General features: G+C 39.0%; 3 protein-coding genes and 3 long non-coding RNA genes across 11 annotated transcripts in view; 4 read left to right on the top strand and 2 right to left on the bottom strand.

Moving 5' to 3' along the window:
- Positions 1-1,111, top strand: part of LOC124199657 — a 30,635-nt gene extending 29,524 nt beyond the window's left edge. For all 3 annotated transcript variants that reach the window (XM_046595575.1, XM_046595576.1, XM_046595574.1), the window contains one exon: positions 236-1,111. The gene's annotated coding sequence lies outside the window, so the exon portion shown is untranslated. The remainder of the gene's footprint in view (positions 1-235) is intronic.
- LOC124199663 (arginine/serine-rich coiled-coil protein 2-like) lies at positions 1,034-3,069 on the bottom strand. The gene is made up of 7 exons (XM_046595583.1): positions 2,933-3,069; positions 2,749-2,862; positions 2,374-2,528; positions 2,165-2,292; positions 1,774-2,093; positions 1,573-1,699; positions 1,034-1,425 (listed from the first exon to the last, which is right to left on the bottom strand). Exons 1-7 carry the CDS (start codon positions 3,026-3,028, stop codon positions 1,244-1,246), a joined length of 1,122 nt encoding a protein of 373 aa, XP_046451539.1. The 5' UTR covers positions 3,029-3,069; the 3' UTR covers positions 1,034-1,243.
- Positions 3,070-3,158: 89 nt separating this feature from the next.
- Positions 3,159-4,780, top strand: LOC124199671. Of its 2 annotated transcripts, XR_006876920.1 has the most exons (5): positions 3,159-3,380; positions 3,537-3,689; positions 4,003-4,331; positions 4,428-4,519; positions 4,589-4,772. It is a non-coding gene; the product is annotated as an uncharacterized LOC124199671 (long non-coding RNA). The 2 variants fall into 2 exon arrangements; XR_006876921.1 differs by having other exon boundaries at positions 3,537-4,331; positions 4,589-4,780.
- A 19-nt stretch (positions 4,781-4,799) lies between these two features.
- On the top strand, positions 4,800-5,293 carry LOC124199670. Its single transcript, XR_006876919.1, has 3 exons — positions 4,800-4,941; positions 5,020-5,170; positions 5,233-5,293. It is a non-coding gene; the product is annotated as an uncharacterized LOC124199670 (long non-coding RNA).
- A 5,767-nt stretch (positions 5,294-11,060) lies between these two features.
- Positions 11,061-13,243, bottom strand: LOC124200674. Of its 3 annotated transcripts, XR_006877347.1 has the most exons (5): positions 12,692-13,243; positions 12,335-12,492; positions 11,906-12,271; positions 11,758-11,825; positions 11,061-11,498 (listed from the first exon to the last, which is right to left on the bottom strand). It is a non-coding gene; the product is annotated as an uncharacterized LOC124200674 (long non-coding RNA). The 3 variants fall into 3 exon arrangements; XR_006877346.1 differs by lacking the exon at positions 11,061-11,498 and having other exon boundaries at positions 11,510-11,825; XR_006877345.1 differs by lacking the exons at positions 11,061-11,498; positions 11,758-11,825 and having other exon boundaries at positions 11,845-12,271.
- A 2,487-nt stretch (positions 13,244-15,730) lies between these two features.
- Positions 15,731-17,607, top strand: LOC124200668 (putative defense protein 3). Its single transcript, XM_046596941.1, has 6 exons — positions 15,731-16,085; positions 16,179-16,251; positions 16,418-16,521; positions 16,648-16,739; positions 16,970-17,195; positions 17,288-17,607. Exons 1-6 carry the CDS (start codon positions 15,891-15,893, stop codon positions 17,381-17,383), a joined length of 786 nt encoding a protein of 261 aa, XP_046452897.1. The 5' UTR covers positions 15,731-15,890; the 3' UTR covers positions 17,384-17,607.
- Positions 17,608-17,778: the final 171 nt, after the last annotated feature.

Here is a 17,778-nt window from a genome sequence, read left to right as displayed (position 1 = left end):
CGGATTGAAAAGAAATGCTCGCGTGATTCTCATCGAATTTCATTTTTCTTGTTCTCCCGTTAGTTTCCTTTTTATTCTTGTTGGGATTTCTGACTCAATTCATCGTGATTCGGCTCTTGACATTCAGTGTGACTGCCACGACCTACAAAAAGACACAATGTCTCAATTTCAATCGAGTTTTTCTCTTCTTCTCTTCCTTGCTCATTTTATCCTTGTATTTTGTCGGTTATTACAGGAATGAACACGACGACAACATCTGACCGGTCGACCTGCCCGTCCGTCTCTTCAATCTTCAATGCTGACAACGGATCAAAATTGAAAATAATCATTTAAAAAAAAACATGTCCAGGAAAAAAAGACAAAAAAAAAGATTGCATCATTTTTGACTTCACTAAATCAAGTAAAAATTTTTGAAATTATATTCCGTCCCACTTAAAAAATTTAATATCCATTTCCAGCCTTTTTTTCAATATTAACTTTTTGACAATGCCGATGATATGGAGTTAAAGAACTATTCTAATTATCTATTCATAGTTTAGATATGTGCCCAGGTCACTTATTTTCCCTTAGACGCTCAATGAAGATTTCCTCTCTACCCTCTTGTCTCTCTCTTTATACATTCATTTACTTATATTCTTTTTTAAATACTAAAACAAATTTTCCCTTCTCTTTTTGAATTTCTGTTGAATTTTCTTTTGTCTTTTTGTCTGCGGTTGGTATTTTAGTACATCCAATCCTACCGATGATTGCGTTTCCCTCGTGAATGAAGAGTGTGTGATTGTGCCATTTGTGTGGTGGAAATGAATTGACGCAAAAGGTAAAAAGACAAAAAAAAAACCGTGAATGACAGTCATGTGACCTGATTAGTATCATCATCATCGCTTCCTCTTTTTTGTTGTTGTTTCATCATCCCGTGTAATTGTAGACCAACAATCATTTTAATTAAAAGCCTCATTGTCTTGGGTTTTTCTTCAATTAAGGGGGATTTTTGGTTGCAGGTAAATCAAGAGAATGAAAGTGATGCAAATGGTTCAAAATTCTGAATGATGCAATTGACTTTTTGGATGAGAGAAATTATTAAACACACAATACACGTCATGATTATTCGGTCGAGGAACGAATTTGCACTTTTACTTTTCTCTCCATCTTTAATTGTTGTTATTTGTGTTGCACCTTCAGTCGCCTAAAACAATGTTCTAACGTTATTCAGGACGATTCATTTTTATTATCTGTTTAGCCTCCATCAACGCGGATAAGAAGAACTTGATGACCCGAATCCGAGACCAAGTCCTCGCTGAGTATGTGTTGTCGCTCTGGCAACTTGATACTGTTGATCAAGTGAAGCGAAGAGTTCTTGCTGTTTCTTCAATACATCAACAGACGATTCGGGTTGACGATCTTCAACTGCCTGAGACGGACCGGCTCCTAGTCGAGTGTAGCAAAATAAAAATAAAAGATGTTTAGTTCAAGTAGTTGGAATGGCAGACTGCATTTTTGTGGCTCGTTAAAGAACGAGTTTTAACATAAGTATTTCCTTGTTATCTTTTTATAGCGAATTTTTATCCTTTTTACCTCCTTCTGATGGATCGTTTTTGATGCCCATCAGCCGTTTGAACTTGGCAGTCATTTTTCCGTCTTGGTCTTGCGTGAAGGCCGTTGCTTCCCAAAGTTTGGCCGTTGTCGGTGGCTCAGTTTTCTCCTGACAATTTGAGGAAAAACTACGTTAAGGACTCGGTAAACTGGAAAGAAGATGGTTTAAACAATGTAACAAACCTTGTTGGCCCACAACAGTTTTCTCTTTTGTATTTGCTGGGCGTATTTCATGGGATTGACGGCGGCCGGATTGTAAAAGGAAGGCAAAGTCACGCCAGTTACTTGCTGCGCCTCAGCTACTCGACTTTGCAAAACTTGCTGGGCTGCTGCCTGAACGGCCGCCGACATGGCCGATGATGACGCTGCAGCAACAGATGAGGTAAAATGAGGATTCTGCTTGACGGACGACATGTCGGCGACGGGGGTTTTGCTTTCGGCCGAAGGCATGACTAAACTTGCAGCTACGTTAGTCACGTCCAATCCCATACGTGCAATAGTGGCTGGCAATTGAACAAATCAATCCAATTATTCACTAATTATCTTGGATAACGAGTAAAAGTAATTCTACTACCTGCTTTCTTTTCCCGTCTCTCTTGGCTACGTGTTCGTCGATCTGATTTCCGATCTTTTCTGCTCAAACTTGTGGAACGAGATCTGGAACGAGATCTTGAGCGAGATTTGGATCGACGCTTCTTCTTTCTATTATGATGGAAGAAAAATTAAGTTGCATTTTTAATAAAGAAACTCCCCAATAAAAACATTTTACAAATAAGGCTTTACCGTTCATCACGATGACGATCCTTGCGATCTCGGGATCTTGACCGTTTCTTGCTGCTCCTGCTTCTATCTCTGCTCCTGCTCCTGCTTCTCTTGTGATGCTTGTGGTGACGATCATTGGATTTGTTCTTTGAACTAGAACTACTACTCTTGTGGACCTAGGTAATGATATGTGGCAGATGTGGCTTTTGGCGAACAAAAATTAGATCCACAATGCATTTCAAGTGAGTACAATTATTGGGGATTTCCACGTTTGATTTTGTTTTCAAATTACAATTCAAATTTGCACTCTTTTTTTATATCTAATGAGTTTTAGCTCAAACATCTTGGACGAAAAACTTTCAAATTTTGTTAACCATCAATTCAGCTCGAACTAACCTCTTTAGAATGTCCAGATTTTGAAGATTTTGATTCCTTACTGCTAGAACTTCCTTTTGTTCTATGAGACGCGTCGTCAGGTTGAGGGTTGGCGTCGGTTTGTTTTCGATTCAACTGGTTTACAAGAGACACGTAAAGTTAAATTATGTTACATAATTGCAATATTTATGATAAAAATACTTACAGATGAACTCTCGTGATTTGGACTGTCATTACTTTCTCTGTCGCTATCGACGCCGTAGTCTACAAGCCCCGCCATTTTACCTAAAAAAATTTTCATTCAGCAAACTTGTCTGCTGTGAAAACAATAGCCACCTAGCGTCAGTCGTTATAAGTTGGCATTCTTCTATTTGCAAATTGCAAGCAACTCCAACTCCTCTCACCAGTCCCATCACTCCCATGCTTAGCGATTTCGTCTGCTATTTGCCTTTCTTTTACATAAATCAACCTTAACAGGTCTCTCACTCCATTAATGCAATAGTATCCAAAGGAAGTTCAGTGCCGTTGAATGGAGAATAATGTGATGCCAAGTTGATCAAGCAGCGAGAAACTCTTGGATGTTATTCCCTGCAGTTCTGCCTCCCAGCACTCCCAGTATGAAGTTCATAACAAACTGCCAACAGCAGATAGAGGTAATGGTGTACTGTCATTTAGTTCTTGTCTCTTAAAATTTATGTTATTGAAGTAGTTTCAACTTTCAAGGGACTGTTTAGTTTAATTTTGCCTGTCATTAAATTATGTCGCATGAGTGATAAGACATTTTATTTTTTCTTGTTTTGTTTTAACAGCATCTGAGTATGAGCTGCAGTCAGTTGGTGGGGAAGGTATGAACAAGTTAGCTGTTGCAATCAGTTTGTGGTGTTGCTGTTATCCTTGAATGTTGGTTGTTCTGCCCAATATTTCTTAGCATCCCATGCAGAACCAGAAACAATTGACAAAAAGTAATTATGTTGATCAATTTCTCTTTAAGAAAGATAAGCTATTGATTAAGTAATGGAAGACAGATACATAGTAGATCCTTTACTTCAGTAACGTAACCTTCAGTGAAGTCTGTGGAGTGTGGACATGTGGTTTTAAATGACTTGATTTTCATTGTTTGCATTTTTTTTTTCAATTTGTAAAATCTTATTTACTGTTGACTCTTTGTACAATTCTTATATCAAAATAAGGGACTGATTAATTCGACGTTACTCCTATCAATGTGATGCAACATTATAAATCTGTTCCTCAATGTAATTTCAGTTTGTAAAATAGGTTTTACAGCAGGTGAAATCTCTTCTTCATTGCTGACTAACAAAACACATGGTATTTGGTTGTGGCCAGCTGGTGAAATCTGGCCCTTGCTTGTTGTTGGAACTTTGGATTTTGACCCGGGGACAATGAAGATAGCTGGAAACTTTAGAGGTAATAAGCCACGAGCACGAGAGGAACGAAAAAGATGCTGCTAGTACGGCCACTCCATCTTTCTCGTTTCCTTCCTTTTCTCCGATCTCCCCTTTTCTTCGAACGTGAGAAGTTGTAACATCTCTGATAAGTCAACAATCATCGTTAAGCTAGCTTCGAAAATTACCAATGATTCATAGGTAAACTCGAGTGATTTCGTCTGTAATAACTTGTCGGTGATGTGAATCTGTATATGTTGGATAACCTTAATGTTTTTGTTTTTCATCAACTCACAGTCAAGTCAGAGTAAACTTGAAAGTCGTGCAACCTACTGTCAACTATTTTTTTCAAACTCATTGTATTCTACTGTGTCATCGAAATGATACAGGTAAAAAACTAAAAACCAACACTAGCTTTATTTCATGCTAAAACATCTATTCTTCTCATGTTTTGTTAGGATTAATCTTAATTATCGGCTGTTTCTATTGAACTTGCTAGATCACTGACCCCAGCATGGAACAATCTCTCATTCCATCTTATCTTGGATAACTGATTGGTGATTTCATGTGTATAAAAGTTCCCTTGTTTACTGAACTTTATTAATTGCAGTCTAATATGAATTTTTGTTTTATTTACAGGTTTCTAAATTAGCATGACTGACTTTATGAGAAGTTATGTCCTTCCAAGAAAAGGACATACAGCCAACAAGATTCCTTGTTTGCTAACCCGTTATTGGCTGCTACCCTTGAATCTCTCTATTTGTCAACAACAAAAAAAGAGGTTAAATATTGTGATCATGCTATCATCATTGTAAGTTGTGTTTACATTGAATTTAGAGAAGTTGTCATTCTAATAGCAATTTTAACGATTGTTTGATTTCTTATTTAGATGTTGCCTATAAGACCAAATGTGGGGCATCTGGTTATCCCTCCGAAATAAGGCAATGACCACACGTTCAACGCGGATCATTCGCTTTGTCATCGAACTTGACTCATTCCATCTTCTGGATTGCTTAGGAAAGCTGATTGGTGTTACCTGTGTAACTTCATTGTCATGTCACTGAATTTAAATTTTGTTTATACATTTTGTTTCTTGATTTAGCCATTTAGGTAATGACCGAGAAGATGCGGCCTACATGAACATCATTTAGGCGGCCAGCATCATTCGACTACCCAACCGGCTTCTACTACCCTGCTCTCAACACAGCACGGAGTTTCACCCTTTAGATTTTTGGCTGTTCGCGATGTGTGATGGCGTTTCCTTGGACGAGATGATGGACGTGACAATGGCTGCTACCCTTGAATCTCCCTATTTAGCTCCTTACACAGTCTGACACAGTCCCTCTTGATTTTAGGTATTGCTTTTTGTCGCTACAATCTTATTGAAAATGATTGTCATCCAAATAAATCTCCATTCTACTTACAGGGTAATCCTTCGCTACTGATCACATCCACTGGTGAAAACCGACGAGAGAATGCTGTAATCCAAGACTGATAAATTGTGTAGTTAGATTAAATTACAAGTGCATTTCTGGGCTCCCTTCTTTTCTGTGGCCCCGTTTCCCTAACTAACCACTAACCAACGCCCGCCGGTGGTCACTCACCCGCTGTGAAACCAGGAGGAGGGGAGGGCTCTGGTCGAACGGGGACTTGGAAGGCGCATGATCCGACGAAAACTTTTAGAGGGTCATGAGTCTAACCCGGAAGCCTATTATGACTAATCGCTCCCCAGTAAAACTTGCCTCGCACTCTTCTCTCTTCTTCCATTTCCAGGTAATCTCCCTGGATCTACGCCGACACTGCATGTGCGAGTTTTAGCAAGCAATCCGCCACCCAATTTGACAAAGAGTGATAGTTTGTTTTCACGGAAATTTCGTCAGACGGTTACAAAATTTCTAATTCAACAATCTCATGTAGAAATTTGCATTTAGTCTACTGGTACAAATTGTGATTCTTTAAGCTTCATTAATTTAGGTGATGTGTTAAAAGCAACTGTGGTTAGCTAAACAATTGAACTAATCCACTTTTTCTGAATATTTTGGTTTTAGATCACTTTGTTGTTTTTAGATTTTCTTGTGATCTATCTTCAAAATATTCTGAAAAAGCGAATTAGTTCATTTTGTTGGCTACTCACAATTTTTTTAACACATCTCCTAAATAATCAAGCTTAAAGAATTGCAATTTGCACCAGTAGACTAGATGCAAATTTCTACATGAGATTGTTGAAATAGAAATTTTGTAACCGTCTGACGCAATTTCCGTGAAAACAAATTATCACTTTTTGTCAAATTGGGAGGCCGATTGCTTGCTAAAAAGCCTCGCACAAAAAAAAACTGACTTGAACCGGAGCCTCTGTTTAATGAATTGTTTATTTTATAAAGTGTTCCTTAATAAAATTGAGTTATAAATTTTACATAACAAGTATATTTATTTAACAATAATGTTTATATATTACAGATATTTGTGGAGAAATGGGGGTTTAACGAATAGTTGTTGGTGGAAGTTATGGGGTTTAAGGAATGGATGTTAATGGAAGTTATGGGGTTTAAGGAATGGATGTTGGTGGATGTTATGGGGTTTGAGGAATAGATGTGGTTATATAGGTAGATATATGGATGTGATAGACAAAGGATTTCATTTCTACCTTAATAAAACAAATCACGACTTCTTCTAGTTAATGAATATCAATTGCCCCCCCCCCCAATCTCCTCCTCGCTGGTTGCCCAATCGCGAAGGCATGTTTATTATTTGTTCAACGTAAAAGTTCCCCGTATTACTATTTTTTTTTTTCATTCTCAACATATAAACGGTTAACTTCATAGACGCAAATAACAATTAAAACTGGATGTAACTTTTGTGGACAACACCAGCAGTCCGGCACCAAGGAACAGCAACAGCATAACTCGATGCAAAAAATCTTTCACCAGTATAGGCTGCAACAACATATGCCATATTGGACAGCAACATCACTGCTACGTAAACATAAACCTATGACCAAAATGAAATTAATGTTTGATCAATGGAAATTCTGTATAAAATAAAAAAAATCACTTCAAATGGAGTTCACCCAAATATTCTATGGCAACACTATCTGATAACTATAGTTTAAACAAAAATTTACATGAAACTAGATTACTCATTTAAGATTTCAATACAAATTCATTTGAAATTTGTAGTGCTCTGCAGTGAAACAAAAACATTCTTCTACAGTATCTGCCTATCTTGTTAACCAATTCCCCTTAAACAATCCATAACTCAATTAATTTACATATGATCAAAGGAAAGAGCTGTTGACATGATGAAATCCCCAAATGTTAAAATTAAACAATGTAAGCAATTACAGTAGTCCAAGCATGATACTTCCCAAGTTAGAACTTATAATTTTTATCAAATTACCATTTCAAGGAGTCTTCTTGCAGTTCTACTAGATGTCCAACATTTCGGTAACCACAATGCAGCATGATCCAGCGTCAAATCAGATATGGCTGATCCCAGAAGACTTGAAGCATGGAACTCTCCCATACTCCAGGACAACATCAGCACCAAAGACTGCATGCAACAGCTCAATTTAATCACACCTTTCACTGGATGACTGCAACGAATCCATGCGCACATTTGACTGCAAAAAAAAGCGCAGACTTCACCTGGCTATTGAAAAACAAAAACAAGTTACTAACAAGGAACAGAATCTCATGTAACATAACAAAACGACAAAAGTATGAAGTTAAACTATACAATCTCTCAGAATTACCTTGATAAATCTTACAAAGGAATTTGTAGTTGTCAAGTTTTCCAACTTGAAAATAACAAATGTAATCCACATTTCCATAATGGTCTTAACTCATAATTGCAACAGAGAAGCAAAGGGGTCTACTCTCTAGTCTCTAGTCATGTTGCGATCAACTATCAGTTGAATGCAAAATAAAAAAAAAAACGATTTCCCAAGTTACAACCAATAATATCAATCATATTACCAATTCAAGAAGTTTTCCTGCAGTTACACTTGGGATAGCACCAGCTCGAAAAACTGCATGCAGAAGCTGCAACTCAACCATGACTCGATCACACCTTTCACCAGCTGGCTGCAACAAAACCACATTAATGATACTATGCCGTGAAGCTCAGACTTTGTCATGTTCTAAATTTCTGCAAAAGTTGAGCAAAGGGATCTCCATTTCCGACCTGAAAATCAACTAATAAAAGTAAAACCTATTGCATAATTGCAGAAGGATTGATTAACAAAATTACTTTACTAGCTCTGAAGTGTTTCTGCACGAGATGAGACGTACAGCTAAAAATGGCCGACATTTCGACAAAATGGACAGCGGTTTCGACCCACGTCATCACATTTGGCCAAGTGAAATTATATGCCAGATTGCCTGAAATTCAGACAGAGACGTCAAAGATTAATTAAATTTAAGAAATCCAAACTAGCTTTACCAATTACATTTAATAGCTAAAAATGTAGACCGACACCAATCAACTAAGATCAATCAACTAGATCATCAATAACTTAGAAGACACTTTCAAGTCAGCGTCTCGGAAACAACCGGCTATGGGATTAATGGGAAACAAATGGCAAATATTTCTTCCTCACGAAGACACTCGCGCCACCTGGTGGATGGGGGGACAATCCGCCGTTATGGCGACCGTAGAACTCCACCGACAATAGAACCCCAATATTTTAATTTAAATTTTAAAAAATGCCTTTGTATGCGACAGTAGAACTCCAAACTGTCCAAAGACATAAGATGATAAGAACTCCTTTGTTTTATTAAAAATACCCGACAATAGAACTCCAGTGCCCGACAGTAGAACTCCACTACGCGACAATAAATTCTTTAATTATTTTCATGTTCGACAGTAATGTTCGACTATTGAATTTTAAATATTTTAAATGTCCGACTATGGGCCTATGGCAGAGAAAATTTCCGCGTGTTGGGGAAGGAAAAAGGAATTTTTGTATGTAGTTCTACATTTGACCGCTAGATGGCGTTGCGACAAAAGTTGTCCTTTTTTTAAATATTTTTTTAATGACCCTTTCGGCGTGCCATAGCCACAAACAAAAATACACAATACAAAAAATAATAAAAGATCTAATCTATCAGGACTTCAGCTTACTAGGCCAATTTGATGGATGGACCAATTGACCAGATTTCTCATTTAATCTAATTTTTACTCAAGCTGTTTACCCCCAGATCCCAAAGTCTCTAGTGTGCCCTTTAAGACGAGAAAGATGGGGTGGCCGTACCTTTCGATCCTCTCGTGCTCGTGGCTTATTACCCCTAAAGTTTCCAGCTATCTTCATTGTCCCCGGGTCAAAATCCAACAACAAGCAAGGGTCAGATTTCACCAGCTGGCCACAACCAAATACCATCTGTTTTATTAGTCAGAAATGAAGAAGAGATTTCACCTGCTGTAAAACCTATTTTACAAACTGAAATTACATTGAGGAACACATTTATAATGTTGCATCACATTGATAGGAGTCACGTGCCCTGGACTGTTCCCGTTTAATCTACATGCATGCGGTAAGTGGCGTTGCCATGGTGCATGCATGTGGGCGATGCACTGCGGGTGTACATGTCAGTTTATAGCGTGCCCGCGTGCCGCCACTTACAAAAATAATGAAATCTCTTATCAAAATCTTAATACTGACTTCAAATATTTAATCTTTTTTTTATTACAGATTTAAAACTATAACTATAAATAATCCAATAAAATGAGAATAATAATGCGAAATTGTACCGGTCAAATGATGTGGTTCTGCATTGAGGTACAGAAAAAAAAACTTCTCACGAGCCACCTACCACACGTCCATCATTATTCATGGTCAACGTGGAAACTGGAAAGATACCGGTTGATCAAATTGTTTTCCTGTACATGAAAGAGAAATTATAATCGCGAGTTAAGTTGAAACAGGTGTAGGCCACGGTCATTGCATCAAAACGGCTTTCCCAGATTTCCTCTCTCGCTTCTCTTTTGAAAATTATCCTGGGATGACTATTAACATTTAACATTATTTTGAACGAAATTTTTAAAGAGATGAAAAAGTTTAGCGAATTTAACTATTTTTAGTCCCACTTACCTCCCTTAACTGCCCCAACTCATAAATTTGAAAAAAATTCTAAGCCATCTTATAAAAACGAGTAATTGAATGACGTTGAGGGGCGGGCCGGGATAGAATTTAACCCTTCGAGATTAAAAAACATGACGATACTTCAAAGTTACAAAACAGGTAAAATCGCTTAGGCCACTGATCTAGATTTTATTCGAATAGTTTGTTTTACTTAAAGTATTAAAATGAATTCTTAGAATAACTGACTTGAAAATATCTCATCATCATATCAGTTGAAAATACAACGTTGAATACAATGATTAACCTACAAACAATAGACAGAATGTTTCCCAAACATATGTTAAACTACTATGTTCGAACACGGGACTAGTGCGTGGCAGTTGAAGACTAGCTCTGAGCTACAAACACGATGGATTCAAGAATAAAACATTATTAAATACCTTCAGCCCTATGCTAAGATGGACGTCACATTCCAGATCGGATGTGCGACCATGATGTTGACACTATTGGTACCGGTTGGATTCAAACACAAAGTCTAACGCAAACCTATCTAATTTAAAATGCGCTGTTTAAATGCGCATTAAAAAGAAAACAAAAAAATTAGAAAGACAGTTAAGGGTAGGCCAGATCGATGATCATCGTAACTCGTGGTACAATCTTGTACGCCGTTGTACTCGAACGTTGACTACTTCTGTAATAGACCGATGTGAGAGATGGCGAACCTTGAATGAAATTTTTTTTTCTTATTAAAAATATCATGTTTTTAAAACAATGTAAGAAAGGGAGAGGCCAGAAGGGGATAAATCACGTGAATAACAAAAATACAAGAAGGAAATTGCACTAAATACGAACCTACTTGTACGTTGCACCAATGTCCAAGTCGGAAATGCGATAAGACCGGCTGCAGGTCAATTTGTCTAACCCGATTGACTGGGGGGTGAACTAGGACCACTCTAATGAAGATTTAGCCTCCTGTAAAACCGAACACAACTGAACGAATGGAATAGCAACAAATAGTTTTGTAGAATTTAACCAGATGGATGGGATATCCGGTGACCATTCCGGCAATTTAACTGCGTCGGAGTCATCGCGGTGATGTTGTAATCCGATGTGACGTAAATGGCCGGGTAACTTCCCCAAGTATTACTACTTGTAGCCGTCTCACTCCACTGGGCCAGTCCGAACTTGGTTTACTGAATCATAGACGAAGCAGGGGGTGGAATCGTTCATCGGCTTCCACTGGATTAGTCCACAAGGCCATTCGTCATATGATGTTAACTGCCATCAAACTACGAAATGATTAAAACAAAATTAGTTTTTATTCTCCGATTATTAACATCTCAGAATCACCACCAAAACTAATATCAACGCTCTCCTTGAGAGACCCACGTAGTTTACTAATATTTCTATCAAACGTTAGAATAACGCATAACCACACACATTGCCCGCAAAAGCTAATGATCTTAAATTAATCTGATTAGAAACATACATCTTATCTCAACAGAGTGAAATGAGGTGGGGAAAACTGAATATTTGGTAGTTTCTCACTTCTGATGATTATAGAAAATCCCAGCTGGTCTGTATTTCGGATTTTTGAACTACTCACTTTCCTGCTTCTAAAGAAATAAACTCCGAAATTATGGATTTTATCCTTACTTTGACTTCAAATGTTCCCCGGTTATTTGCCATGATCTACTTAGAAGAAAGAAGAGTTGTTTGAAAACGCGTGAAGGGAAGGAAAATACGACACGGAAACGCGCAGGTGGCATTTCGTACGACAGTCACGTCCAGCAATGGTATAGTTGTTTGTTTGCTACTTTTTGTTCTTGGCACGACCGACGACAGTGCTTGCTTGCTAGCTATTTATTGGGCTTGGCGTGACTATTTCCGGGCCGGCTGTCTGGCTTTTTTCGTGACTCGACCAAGGTTGGTGGTTGCTTGCTAGCTTTTAACTTGGGAACGAATGGACATGGGCCATAACCCTCTTTAAAAATGGTGATGCTGATCTCTCGTCAGTTTCCACCAATGGATTCAATCCATGGAATAGCGGCGCAAGATTAACCTAATATGAAAATGTACAGTAAGCATTAGATGACAAAAGTTTCAAAGAAGGTTGTAGCAATACCTCAAAATAAGAGTGTGACCATTCTAAGTCTGAACTTAACAAGGAGATTCAAAAAGGCAGCAGACAACTTAATAAAAGCGAATAAAAGCTGTGGAATTGGTTCAATCCGATCTATTCTGCACTGGTAAGTATGGATACCCTTTCAAATCTGTTAAAGCCTGTCAAATAAATTGAAAAGGTAATTAAGGTGGCATAATAGTTATACAGCGTGCCATATTGTGCTAACCAATTCACCCAAAGAAAATTCCCCAAGTAAAATTGTCTTTGAATTTTTTTTTAAATTGTGATGATTAATTTCATGATTTATTCTTAACATCCAGCAATGAAACAGATTAGGGAGACAATGTAAATAGTTACCTACTATGTAGCCGCTTCATAGACAGTATTAATACACTGCATTTCCAAGGCTAAAGACTTGCTGTATTTTTTCAGTAACATTGGCTTGGCAAAGACATATCGAAGCAAATTTTCTGACATCAACCAATTCTTTTCCAGCATAGAGACTGGCACTAACACAGGTGAAACACTTCACGACTTCAGGCCTCTTGCTTTTAGCACAAAGATTGAAAATCCACGAAAATCCAAGGCAGGCAAAATAATCCATCCATCCACATTTCTTCTACCTGCGTGTTCTGTACACCCTGGGCTTTTGAGTTATCATTTATTCATTTCTTTGACTTTACTGCTTTGATCCAACCACGTGTTGGGACTTGGAGAATGCGATGCCCAGGAATAACACAGGTGCTATGATTGGGATATCGAGAAACATCACAACATTTCGCACGAACGGTAAAAATTTGGCAACTGTCCATCACAACCAAACAATGAATAAAACTGCTTAAACATTTATCCAGCACTAAGCTAAGTTTGCAACTTCAACGGCGAGTTTATGACGGAGCTACAGCGACAGCGAAGTCCGAAGTGCTTTGAATCGCAGTGCAGACGAACTTCCGTAAAAAATGGGGAAAGCAGCGTTGCAAATTTTATATAGCTCGACGGCGCCTTTTGGAAAGAAAAACAAATCATAATTTCAGTCATTCTCTTTCAGTTGTTCAGGCTATTCCAATATTCCATTCAATGTATTTAAATTTGTACGCCATAATTATTAACCTGAGCACGATTTTATTTTTTGATTTTGCTGGAAAACTGCCAAGATCAAGTACAAATTGTTAACTCTTTACTGTAATAAAACCACTTACTTAGCTACCTCTACATACAACCAGTGATACAACATGAATGAAAACAGACAAAAAAAAACTTTCCCGGAATGTTGCTTTTAGTGTGCTCAATAGAGTCTGAAAGCGAAAGATTGTCTTCCGAAATGACGTAAGCTTGTGCGCAGAAAAGTCTGTAAAAACTAAAAAGTAAACACCGGTCGTGCCAGGTACGTACACTAACACACAACCCGCAGCATTTCGTTGGTAAAAACCCGGTAGATGTCGCAAGTTTTATAACAAAACTGCCGTAGGGTAATAAACATCCAGCACTGAGGTTGTATTGTATTTGTAAGAAACCCGCATCCTGACTGAGTCACTGCACGCCAGAGTATCGGGTGCCAGGCGGTGCCTATAGTTCCGGTCAGTCTCTATTTCTTACCTAAACACCAGCGGAACGGAATGATTCGCATTCCTGTTTGATTTTTTCATGAGCATCTGATTCTGCAATCGTCAAATTTAAAATGATTGAACAAGCGGAGTTGACGAGGAAAATCATGAACTGGTTATTCAGGATGTGCTTAGGAGTATAACCTCCTGGTTTGGAATATTTGATCTCATCAAAATTTCGAAAGTGGGCAATTTCTCACCCATTAGTATTAGAGGCCACACACATCGGTGGGTGACCCTACGTCGTAGCCCCAAAAAACTGGGCTGATGGAAATATCGAACAAACAATTCACGTATTTAGAGCACACAGGAGCTGTCAAATTTCCCGGACTAATGACATTGCATCACTTATTCTAGTCCAAAGATTCTTCCGATTATTTCCTGTGTGTCGGATGATCTCATTTCGTTTAAGTCATCGTTTTGGAATAACAAGGTCACAAAAAGACAAACAACGTAACGTGGTAAATGCTGATGCGCAACGTCACCTTAAATCCTGAACATCAGCAGCTACTGTACATCAAAACCGATTTTTTCTTTTCTATACAGTTATGTTGTGTGTGTCTGGGTTGGTGTCATTATTCATTGGCCGTCGGGCGTTAGTGAGACTTGAAGGGGAAAAAAAAGCTTTCCCTTTCTGGACGCTTGTTATCGGCGCATTGGACTCGAACTGAATTTGATGACGGCGTATCTATAGCAAAGAGTTGGATGGCTCTCTGCTAATTATACCGTACAGCGTTGATACCAATTGAATTATTGCCGTAACATATTCATCAAATCGACGAATCTAGCCATCTGCGGCCATAATAAAAGCAAAAAAGTGAAACCAATTAATACACGGTCTCGTTGATTATTATTTGCTGGTGCACAGCTGCCCGAAAGTAAATAATCGAACCAAGGATAGTTACGTAAGTACTTACTCACGGAGGGCGAAGCCAACGAAATGAGCATTCTCCTCGATGGCTATGAGCTGTCACCTTGAGCTGGACATACATTTCCTTTCAAAAAGGTTGCTTGTTGCTGCTGTTGCATGATGCCTCACCCAGCACGACTAAAACGCGCCGGCTCAAGCCGGACCGAACGGACGGACGAATTAAACAAAAAAAAGAAAAACCAGTATCGACTGCCTTTTTCGAAAGAATCTAATACAAAAACATGTAATATCTCGGGCTGATGGAATGAGAAAAAAAAGGTCGGCTTTTATACTATATAGTGTGGCCTTATAGGCAATCTATCCCATACCACTTCGTATATGTAGAGTCACGCGTGAAAGTTTTTTTTTTCTTTTCTTATGATCGTCGTCTCCCCCAGAAGGTTTTTTTATACGTCTGGATGTTCTTTTAACTTGCGTTGGCGGATACAGTCAAGTCTCTCAACGAAAGAAAAGAAGAAAAAATCTCGACGCCCCGAGCTCCAGAAATGACTTGCCCAAATACACACCGTCAATGTAACCGAATGTAACAAAACAAAAAAAATCTAACCAAAAGGGCTGTTGGGCTGCTGGGAAAAAGAAATAGAACCTTGCTGTACAATGGAAGAACACACTTTCCAATGCTAACGCGTATATACTGTTTAGTATATTCCATACAGCTTCTATATGAGGAAAGCTATTTAGGACTAGCGTATTAAGTTGATGTCAAATCTCCGATCAGGAAACGGGCGATGGCTAAAAAAGAGTTGCTCGCCATCGTCCTTCAATTCAATATTATGCTGTTGTTGGCCGCTGCTGCTGCTGCTGGCCCGCGCGTCTGGGGGACAAACCTTCGTTCGATGATTTCCTTGACTCATTTAAAAGCTTCCAAGGTTGGCCGGAGTTTCTCTCTCTCTCTTCTCGCCCTGCGCGGAGTGTATACAGCACAAACAACACACAAGCGCTCCGCTGCTGAGACTGTCTAATAGTAGCTGTTGGCCTATATTACACAAAAGAAAGTTCAGCGGCGCATTCAGTCTTCAACATGTCGTACAGCAAGAGAGCCGCATTCACCTGTGCTGCCGTCAGTGTGGTCCTGGTGCTGGTCCTGGCCCCCATTCACCTGATTCAAGGATTTCCCAATGGAGCCCCGACGACGGCCTGCGCCTCCATGACGCCCGGCCACGGACCCAGCCCACAGACAAGTGCATCTCCTTTCATGACGGAGCTTCTCGACGGGGTAAATTCAAATTGTCTCCGTTGATATTATACGCAAAAGTGTCGGCTCATGTTTTAACTCGTCTATGTTCGACGATATTATGGCAATTGACAGGAGACGGTAGTGATGGACGGCTCAGTGCGAGTCGAGCTGCGTCCCCAACTGAACGGCGTGAATAGATTCAAAGGTAATATGCGCAATATCATCGTGTGTTGTGTCTTGATTATTAAATGATTATTCCCGGCAACCATTTTGACTTTTCTCGAAGGACATGGCCGCCCCCCAGCCCAAATAAAAGAATGATGATATAATACTTAAATTCATCTTTTTTTTTTCATCGTGCTGTGCAACAGGTTTCCTCGTGATGGCATTCGACAAGAGCGACGAGTCTAAACCCATCGGGTCCTTCAAACAACCGGTGGACGGCAAACTAATTGACTGCTCAGGTGGCCTAATGGTATACGAGTCTCTCATTTCAATTTGCGTCTAATGGGTTTAGCCCGTTTCCCCCTCCCCGACTGTGTGCTAATCGTGATGTCTTTCTTTCTCTTTTCGTTTGTTTGTTTGCTGTACGTTTGTATAGAACGCCGTCACGCACACGAATAACCTCGAAAAGAAATCAGTGGCGCTCGAGTGGGTCCCACCTCAAAACTTCATGGGCCAAGTGGTCTTCAGGTGAGAAATATTTGGCGCATTGCAATACAACCAATTGTCCATGGGCGGCTGTGTGTGTACAGCAGCTACAGCTGTTTGGCTCAAGGGCCCGCCCGTCTATAAATACCTGACTTGGGGTCTGGGCGAAATTCGGATTATTATTATTTAGTAATACGCAGACGTGCCTATGGATAAAAATGACCTAATTCAATCTGTGGGCTTGTTTTTTTTGTTTTTCGAATTTCTTTCAGGACGACTTATGTGGAGAATAAGGCGACATTCTGGGTCAAGACGGAATCCAAAGCTGTCGCTTTTGTTTTGGAAATCCCAGCTGCAACAACAACAACCACGACAACAACTACCGAAGCACCGACAACAACAACAACCACCACCACTGCGCCCATGTCGACTTCCACGATGCCAGCGCCAACACAATCACATCACGATCACGATCACGATCAGAAAATGACTACAATGGTTTGAATTTTTATTTTTAAAATTGTTTGCTGCCGGGAGGGCTATTGTTAATTCGATTAACTGTTTGTTTGTTTTTGTTTCTGAATTAATAGGCTCCAGTGAAGCCAGCAGCGGAATCTTCATCGCCTTCCAGCAGTATCTCGGCCGGTTTGATCGCCGTTTCTTTGCTGACCTTTTTGATGCGATAATAACCAACTATATAATAGATGCGGCAACTTATTATTTTTGTAATAATAGGCTAAATGCACGAAAACTCTATAAGTTATGCGAGTTGAATATTATAGATGATGTAGGATAACCCCCCCGAAAAAAATTGTTCACTGTACACTTTCAATTCTTATGGACAGATCCGACGGAATAATAATAATAGAGACGGTAGTCAATGTGACCAATAAACTTTTAACAAATATAATTCATCCGTTTTCAGCTATTATCTATAAATCATTTTCCAGTTGAATTGATGGAAAGTCTGAACATTATACAGGTAAAAAAACTAGAAACATTTGTATAACACCAAAACAGATTTGAATAAATACTACATTGATGATTGCTGGCTCAAAAAACGTTCCTGGTTTTCAAATGA

This window comes from Daphnia pulex, chromosome 8 (assembly GCF_021134715.1).
Source record: "Daphnia pulex isolate KAP4 chromosome 8, ASM2113471v1".
Classification (NCBI taxonomy): domain Eukaryota; kingdom Metazoa; phylum Arthropoda; class Branchiopoda; order Diplostraca; family Daphniidae; genus Daphnia; species Daphnia pulex.
Note: the sequence above shows the minus strand (reverse complement) of the source record. Positions and strands in the feature narration are given on the sequence as shown.

Coding starts and splice junctions, on each gene's coding strand:
- LOC124199663 (XM_046595583.1), bottom strand. CDS start 3,028: ATGAAAATTTTTTTAGGTAAAATGGCGGGGCTTGTAGACTACGGCGTC. Junction 2,529..2,748: donor AATCTGGACATTCTAAAGAG/GTTAGTTCGAGC, acceptor ATCATTACCTAG/GTCCACAAGAGTAGTAGTTC. Junction 2,293..2,373: donor GATCGTCATCGTGATGAACG/GTAAAGCCTTAT, acceptor CCATCATAATAG/AAAGAAGAAGCGTCGATCCA.
- LOC124200668 (XM_046596941.1), top strand. CDS start 15,891: ATGTCGTACAGCAAGAGAGCCGCATTCACCTGTGCTGCCGTCAGTGTG. Junction 16,086..16,178: donor TGACGGAGCTTCTCGACGGG/GTAAATTCAAAT, acceptor GGCAATTGACAG/GAGACGGTAGTGATGGACGG. Junction 16,252..16,417: donor CGGCGTGAATAGATTCAAAG/GTAATATGCGCA, acceptor GCTGTGCAACAG/GTTTCCTCGTGATGGCATTC.